The 7,991-nt window shown below is 59.1% G+C and overlaps 2 protein-coding genes across 2 annotated transcripts; one reads left to right on the top strand and one right to left on the bottom strand.

Moving 5' to 3' along the window:
- Positions 1 to 1,140, top strand: CCDC85B (coiled-coil domain containing 85B). The gene has a single exon (XM_042959221.1). It carries the CDS (start codon positions 289 to 291, stop codon positions 895 to 897), a length of 609 nt encoding a protein of 202 aa, XP_042815155.1. The 5' UTR covers positions 1 to 288; the 3' UTR covers positions 898 to 1,140.
- An 807-nt stretch (positions 1,141 to 1,947) lies between these two features.
- On the bottom strand, positions 1,948 to 7,991 carry FOSL1 (FOS like 1, AP-1 transcription factor subunit). Its single transcript, XM_042959220.1, has 4 exons — positions 7,844 to 7,991; positions 5,347 to 5,547; positions 3,276 to 3,383; positions 1,948 to 2,821 (listed from the first exon to the last, which is right to left on the bottom strand). The coding sequence occupies exons 1-4, from the start codon at positions 7,931 to 7,933 to the stop codon at positions 2,399 to 2,401; spliced, it is 822 nt and encodes a 273-aa protein (XP_042815154.1). The 5' UTR covers positions 7,934 to 7,991; the 3' UTR covers positions 1,948 to 2,398.

The raw sequence follows: 7,991 nt of genomic DNA on the forward strand, positions 1-7,991 counted from the left end.
AAGGGGCAGAGAAGGGTCTCCCTCTCTCTCTCTGTCTATTCTGCGGTCAAGTCCCGCCCCTTTCCGGGGAGGCTTCCTGGATTGGCTGTCCTTCCTTTACGTCACACGACCCCGCCCCGGCGCGCGCCCCGCCGCGTGCCCACCCCTGGGCGGCTGGTGCAGCCTACGCTTGCCCGACCACAGCCTGCCGCCCGCGGAGCCGGAGCCCAAGCCCCAGCGCGCCGGGCTGGACGTGGGGCTCCTGGGCCGCGGCGGCGGGCAGGCGATGCTCCAGAGGCCTGAGCAGCCATGGAGGCCGAGGCGGGCGGCCTGGAGGAGCTGACGGACGAGGAGATGGCGGCGCTGGGCAAAGAGGAGCTGGTGCGGCGCCTGCGACGGGAGGAGGCGGCGCGCCTGGCGGCTCTGGTGCAGCGCGGCCGCCTCATGCAGGAGGTGAATCGGCAGTTGCAGGGTCACCTGGGCGAGATCCGCGAGCTCAAGCAGCTTAACCGGCGCTTACAGGCCGAAAACCGCGAGCTGCGCGACCTCTGCTGCTTCCTGGACTCGGAGCGCCAGCGCGGGCGGCGTGCCGCGCGCCAGTGGCAGCTCTTCGGGACCCAAGCATCCCGAGCGGTGCGCGAGGACTTGGGCGGTTGTTGGCAGAAGCTGGCCGAGCTGGAGGGCCGCCAGGAGGAGCTGCTGCGGGAGAACCTGGCGCTTAAGGAGCTCTGCCTGGCTCTGGGCGAGGAGTGGGGCCCCCGGAGCGGCCCCGGCGGCGCGGGGGGCTCAAGCGCCGGGCCGACACCCGAGCTCGCTTTGCCCCCCTGCGGGCCCCGCGACCTGGGCGATGGAAGCTCCAGCACGGGCAGCGTGGGTAGTCCCGACCAATTGCCCCTGGCCTGCTCCCCAGATGACTGAGGGCTCGGCTTCCTTCTTGTCGACGCCCGACCAGATTGCTTCCCAAAGCGCAGGGACTGCGGTGGACCTCGGGACCTAGACGCCGTCCCCCCTCGCACGACGGGCCGCTGGGATGGATTTGGAAACTCTGGCACTGAGGAGGGCCCCTTGCTCTCGCTGGTGTGGCGGCAGGGGAACTGGATGCTGGAGAGAAGGGACTTGCCGGGGACGGGGTGGGGGCTAATAAACTGGAACGGAAGCAGAGCCCTTGGCCTGGGCAGCGTCTCTTTGGGACTCGCCGTGGTGGGGACGCGGGCGGGGACGTTGAGACGGGGTACCGTTCCCATCCGGAGGGGCTGCAGAACTAACGTGGCCGACCCTCGCTACCTCAAGCCTGGGACGGGATGTGGGACCGTGGTAAACCACTGGCTCCCCCCATCAGGCCTCGGAACAGGCCGTATTCTGGCCCCTGAAGTGGCTCCAGCTCCCTTCCCGGCTCCTTCCTGTCCAAGACAATGGGGCAGGAAGCAGGTGTTGGGGGCCTAGAACCCACTCAGCGACCTCCCCTGAGGCTGGAAGGGGCATAAGAGCGCCCTCCTGTGGCACACGCAGGAGCGCTGTGGGCCCGCATCCGGAGGAAGATGATAATCCTTTGGCTTGCACCCAACAGCAGCACTCTGTTCCTCCTCTCAATGCTGGAGACGAGGCAGAGCAGATGTAACCTCTTTTGTCAGGTAAGACAATTGAGGTCTAGAAATATCAAATAGTCTGTCCAAAGTCATGCAGTAAGTCCGTGGAGCTGAGACTGGAGCCTAGGGCTTCTGATTTCAAATATTCTCCCTTTAGCCTCTGGGTTCAATGAGACCAGGCCAGAGCTTCAAGCCTTTTATTCCATTTTGGCAGGTTTGTATAAAAATACTCTCTGTAGGAAAATAAATAGCAGCTGCCTTCGTTGTGGAGGCTTGGATTCCCTGGAGCTAAAGTCTTCTCAGAGCTGGGGGCTGCAGGTCAGCTCATCACAGAAGCCTCTGACACCCTCCTGCCATTCAGGAGGGGCCAGCAGAATGCCCTGGTTCAATCACTTGGTGCTGCTGGCAGTGTGGGGCTAGGTGAGTTAGTGTTCTAGGCTGGTAGAGTATCACCTGTCAGAGTAGGATTGGGTGGATCACAGGAGGAGGGTGATGAAGACTGTAGGTGTGGTCTGGAGGGAGTTAGGGCTCTAGAGGACCTCTAGGGAGTCACAAAGTCCTTTTGGGCTGCCAGGAGTTCTCGCGAACAAATAGGAAATCTTTTGTCTCTGATTTAGTGCAAATTGCTAGAGAAGCCAGCTCTAGAAAAACCGTGGGCAGCGTTGGTGGCCCCAAGCTGGCTCTACTAGGAAGCAAAATATGCTCAGTCTCATCTGGAGGCATGGAGAAGAACCTGCTGGGCTTGGGCATGGGATATGGTCCAGACCAGCTGGACCAGTGGGTGGGAAGGCATTGGCTAGGGTGGCACCCGTGGGTAGGGATGCTAGTTTGCCTCATAAGGCAAGGAGGGTGGGAGAGCCCAGAGGGTCGGAGGATGGGTCCCCGCTGCTGCTGCTACTCCTGCGATGGGCTGAGGCACAGGGCTCAGGGGTGCTGGGGTAGGTGAAGACAGGGCTAGGGGTGAAAGGAGTCAGGGAGGGTGTGGTCATGAGCGTGGGGGTGTGCAATGCCTCAGGTTCAAGCACAGGCCCCGAGGAAAGAGAGATACATGGTACAGGGCGGGAGGGGGCTGGTGGTGGGCTGCTGGTGCCGCTGGTACCGCCTGTGTCGCCAGTGTCCCTCTCCGTGGCCCCCTCCGGGATTTTGCAGATGGGACGGTGGGCTTCGAGCACCAGCTCCAGACGCTCCTTCTGCTTCTGCAGCTCCTCAATCTCTCGCTGCAGACCAGATTTCTCGTCCTCCAGTTTGTCAGTCTCCTGTAGAGGGTTGGAAGAGGAGTTAGAAGAGGAGGGCGGAATACCGCGTAGCCTCGGGGAGGTGGTGGTAACTGGGGGGGGGGGGGGGGGGGGGGGGGGGGGCGGTTACGGGGCTGGGTCTCCAGCGAGTCTGGACTACAACTCCCATGAGGCCTTGGGAGAAATCCGGCACGACTCCCATCAGGCCCGGGAGCATTTTTTTTTTTTAGGAGATCGTTGGCCGAAGCTTTAACTCTTCTGCTCTGCTGGAGTGAGACGCGCTGTAACTAATTTTTAATCGCTTTTTCGTCATTGTTGTTTCCGAAGGGCTGCACCTCCGACGGGGTGCTGGGGGGGGGGGTGGGGAACTTCATACACCGGCGCCCCCTGGGGCCGGGCAGGCTCGGGGGAGCCGCGCCCCTCTGAGGTTCGGTGGGCCCGGGCCTCGACTCCCTCCGCACCAGCCAGTGCTCACCGCCTGCAGGAAGTCGGTCAGTTCCTTCCTCCGGTTCCTGCACTTGGCCGCGGCCAGCTTATTCCTCTCGCGCCTCACTCGACGGCGCTCCTCCTCCTCCGGGCTGATCTGGGGTGGGGGTGGGGTCGGGGATGGGGTAAAAGGATCGATCAGTGAGGTAGACCCTGGGCCACTGGCTTGCCCGGCACTCGCCTCTTGAGGTGGCCCAGTGCTGGGACCCTAGCGGAGGACATAGCAGCGTGGGGCGCCCCCGGGCTGCGCTTCAGGGACCACTGCACGGCGACCCGTTCCCCGCATTCACGCTTTAGTAAATTTGAATTAATCACACTTCCTCCTCGCACCCAGCTTTTGCCTCCTCTGATTACCCTCTCAGAATGCTCCCCCCACACACGCACACACGCCACAAACCTTCAACCTCCTCCCCCATCTCTCAGGACTCCACTGAGATACCCCCGCCTCCAGGAAGCCTTCTCTCATTCCCTGGCCAGAAGTGGCCTTTCTTCCTCTGAGCCCCTGGGACCCAGCCTCTCTTTTTCGAAAGACCCTCATCCTTTTCAGTCTCTTGATAACCAAGCGTGCTCTTCCCCAGGGGCTGTAAGCACTAGGAGGGGTTAATGAGTGTTGCCGCTGAGTAAATTATTTATTGGGAGCCTATTACATACAAGCTAAGAGCTTCACACAGATTCTGAACCCAACTTCCCATGTAAGGAACTAAAGCCCGGAGACGATGAATAACTTGTTTATGGTCCCAGAGCTGAAATGAAAATCCACTCACTTTATTCAACATAAAGTTGAGAGGCCCACAGATGAAGACCACCTCCCCCAAAAGGGGAGCTTACAGCCCCAGTCTAGGAGGACTCAGGAACAAGGAGCCACCCTCAGGACCGGACTGAAGGAGGGAAGTCCAGCAGCCTGCCTCTGGGGCCCAGCACGGTCTTCTTCTCCAGTTGGTCACAAAGGGCAACCATGCTGTTTCTGGGAAAACCACCCTGTCTAATTGCACATCTTTCCCAAGATCCTGACCTCTCTCCTCATCTTCTACCTTGCTGTCAGGGCAAGCTCTTTAATGGGCCACTCCCTTCAAAGACCCTCTGTCTCTGGGGCGCCCGGGTGACTCATTCGGTTAAGGCGTCCAGCTTTGGCCCAGGTCAGGATCTCACAGTTCGTGAGTTCGAGCCCTCCATCCGGATCTCTGCTGTCAGCACAGAGCCTGCTTGGGATCCTCTCTTTCCCCACCCCTCTCTCTGCTCCTTACCCACTCATTCTCTCACAAATAATAAACAAACAAACAAACAAATAAATAACCCTCTCATTTATTTTGGTAAAGACTTTCTTAGCAGTGTAAAGGCAGGAACCCTGGTTGGGGAGCCGAGAGTTCCCAGCTCACTCTGCTTCAAGCCTCTGTTAGCTCTGGATGAGACAGTGTGGCTTGATGGTTAGGATCTGACTTTAGAATTGAAAAGACCTGTCTCATTACTCACTACTTGTGGGATTTGGGGCAAGTGACTACCTCTGTTGTGCCTTCATTTCCCTAGTGATAAATTGGAGAAAACCGGAGTGCATTCCCCAGAGGCTTTTTGTAAGGATTAAGTAGGATGGGGAACCTGAAACCCAGAGAGTAGCTGTAGAGAACCCTCTCTTTCCATTCTCTCCCCAGCTACACTGACTCATTAGCTCAGCCTCTCCATATACGTCAGCAGGTGGAGCCCCTCTACTGTCCACACACCTTTCCACACGTACCCCTTACACATTCTCACCTCTACCTCCATTCTTGCTCCTCCCTTCCTCTCCACCGGGAATGTCTTTTTCTTCGTCTCGACCCATGCAAATTCTACCCATCCTTCTACACTACTGTACCTCCACTTCCAGAAAGCTTTCCCTGATCTAGGGGTGACCTCTGCCCTCTGCTGGATCACCCCAGGGCCTCCTATCACTTTCTGCCTTGGCCAATAGTCACCAGCGGCCCTACCCACCTGCCTCAGCCTGTGTTCTTTTAAGGAAGAACTTGTCCTCTGCACCTCAGCAGCCCGGTAGGCATCAGAGGCAGCACCACAATGCCTCTGCTACTTACCTGCTCACAGGGCCTGCGACGGACCCCTGGAGGTGGCCCTAGGGCCCTGATGACTCCTGGCCGGGGCTGGGGGGGGCTGTACTGGGGGTAGGCCAGGGGCCTGGGATAGCTGCTGCTGGGTCCCAGGAAGTGAGGCTGTACCATCCACTGCAGTTCCTGGCTGCCACTCACGGCATTGATGCTTGGCACGAGGTGAAACTTCTGAGGGGCGAGAAACGGAGGGGCCAAGGATGAGGTCTCTGTGGATTGAGGGGCTTCCGCTGGACAGAAACCACACTGCCATCTACCCTCGATGCAGCTGCCGGTTCTGGGAGCCCAGAAAGAGCACAACTGGGCAGCCAGAGAGACTAACTTGGCGATAAATCCCTGCTCACGAGCTGTGTGACTTGGGGCAGGTCTCGTAACCTTGCTGTGCCTTCATTTCCCCATCAGAACTAATACTTATAATAAAGTATGAATTCTAGGCACAGTCCCAACCACTTTACAAATGCTGAGTCATAATTTGCACAACAGCGTCTTCATTTTCAGACAGGAAAACAGTTGTCCACAGACACACAGCCGGCAAGCGGGAAGTGGGGTTTGGACCCAGGCAGTCAGGCTCTTAACTGCTCCTGTACCCTGCCTGAGTCTCATCTGCACAAAGGGGATGATTCCAGTTCCTATCTCCAAGGGTGGCTGTGAGAGTCAGATGAAAGAATGTGTGTGACAGAGCCTGGTAAGTGGCAGGTAGGCGCCCAATGAACAGGGGCTGTGGTGGGCAAGAACCACTACCCTGGGTTTAGGCTGACCCAGCTAGCTCCTTTAGCTCAGCCACTTACTGGCCAAGACTCTGGGCAAGTCATGGAACTTCAATGTACATTAGTTTCCTTGTTTTGTTTTTTTAAATTAAAAAAAAAAAACATTCATTTTTTTAAGAGTGAGAGAGACAGAGTGTGAGCGGGGGCGGGGCAGAGAAAGAGGGAGACACAGAATGCAAAGCAGGTTCCAGGCTCTGAGCTGTCAGCACAGAGCCCGACACGGGGCTCGAACTCATGAACTGTGAGATCATGACCTGAACTGAAGTCGGCCGCCTAACCGACTGAGCCACCTAGGTGCCCCTCCTTGTCTTTTAATATTGTCCTAGGTGAGGATTGTGACATCTCATTGATGCTAAGAAATGCCCTTTAGTAGCTCTGAAATCATAGTTCAATGGCAACTTTAGAAAAATTTAGTGGCACAAAATAATGGGTTTTTAAACCAATGAAATCTTAGATTCTGTGAAATACGGTAAATGAGGTAGAAACCGCTGTTCTGGCTGCACTGTTTGCTCTGCCTGTATTACCTGCCAAGATTTTCTTTCCGCCAGAAATCTGAGGAAGGGGTTGAGATGGGGGCTCAGTGTTTGGGGAGGAGAACTGGGTTCAAGCCCTGGGGCTGGGCTCTGGGTGTGGGTGCCCGGTCCTCCGGGAAGCGCGCCACAAGCCCAGGCAAGTCCAGACAGCGATGTCCCCGGCCCAGCTCTGCGGGCCCAGTGGCCCAGGGACCCCAGTTCCGGGACCGAGGTACCGCCGGCGGCATCTCTCTCTCCCGAGGTTGTCCGGGCCGGGGCCGCTCCGGGCCAGGAAGGGAGGGGCGCCCCGGGTGAGTCAGCCACCGTGACTCGGCCGCTGTGACTCGGCGGAACGGACGCCGAGCGACACGTGCGCGCTGCCCGCCGACAGGAAATGGGCACCTGCGGCCACCCATGTCCCCCCAGCCTGCAGCGGGCGCCGTTTGGTGCCGGGAGTCGAGGGGCGCGGGAGTTGTCCGCTGCATGACCCCGCGCACGTACCGGCATCCCGCAGTCTCCATGGGGCCCCAGCTTGTAAAGGGGACAAAAACCAGTCTCCCGGAGCCCGACGGATTCCACTGCGTCAAGAAGGGGATAGGGACTTGGCGACGGGGGAGAGAGGGACAGACAAACGGACAGACACACAGACGGTCACGGACAGTGCTGAGGGTTCCCAGTCTGTCGGAGTTAGCCTGCCGGTGGATCCCGCCTCCCTCCTGTGTGGGAACATCTCGGCCTCCCAGGAATTTAGTCCGAGATGGATCAGACCCTCTGATCCAGTCCGAGGTGGGACCAATCCCGGACTAAGGGGCGCCCTTCTGGCGCAGACAGGACAAAAGTAAGCGTGGACGGGAGAAAAGTTGGAAGGTAACAGAGACGGAGGGACAGATAGCAGACAGCGGAGGAAGAGGGGTGAGCGACAGAGGGGACGTCCGTAGATCTTTGTTGCGCCCACCGCGCGCGTTCCCCTGGGCTTGCGGGGGGGAAATGTGCCTCTAGACCGCGGAGAACGGGCAGGGCAGCATCCGCGGCCACGGCCACGGCCACGGCCACAGCCACAGCCACAGCCACGGCCCCAGATCCAGTCCCTACTCCCGTTCCCGGTCCCAATCCCAGAGTGTGCAGGAGCCGACCGCAGCGTCCCAGGCGCTGTCCACCCGGGATCCCCCAGCGTCGGGTCCCTCTCACCTGCTGGCCTGAAGTGGGGGGCTGCGCCGGGCCGCCGTACGCACCGCCGGCCCCGGAGCTCGGTCCGGGTTCCCCGAAGTCTCGGAACATGCCCTGGCTGGCTGCTCTGTGGGGTCCGCGTCGGCGGCTTCGGTTCTGACTCACTTGC

This window comes from Panthera tigris, chromosome D1, assembly GCF_018350195.1.
Source record: "Panthera tigris isolate Pti1 chromosome D1, P.tigris_Pti1_mat1.1, whole genome shotgun sequence".
Lineage (NCBI taxonomy): Eukaryota > Metazoa > Chordata > Mammalia > Carnivora > Felidae > Panthera > Panthera tigris.

Coding starts and splice junctions, on each gene's coding strand:
- CCDC85B (XM_042959221.1), top strand. CDS start 289: ATGGAGGCCGAGGCGGGCGGCCTGGAGGAGCTGACGGACGAGGAGATG.
- FOSL1 (XM_042959220.1), bottom strand. CDS start 7,933: ATGTTCCGAGACTTCGGGGAACCCGGACCGAGCTCCGGGGCCGGCGGT. Junction 3,384..5,346: donor GTCGCAGGCCCTGTGAGCAG/GTAAGTAGCAGA, acceptor CCCCCACCCCAG/ATCAGCCCGGAGGAGGAGGA. Junction 2,822..3,275: donor TGACCGACTTCCTGCAGGCG/GTGAGCACTGGC, acceptor AACCCTCTACAG/GAGACTGACAAACTGGAGGA.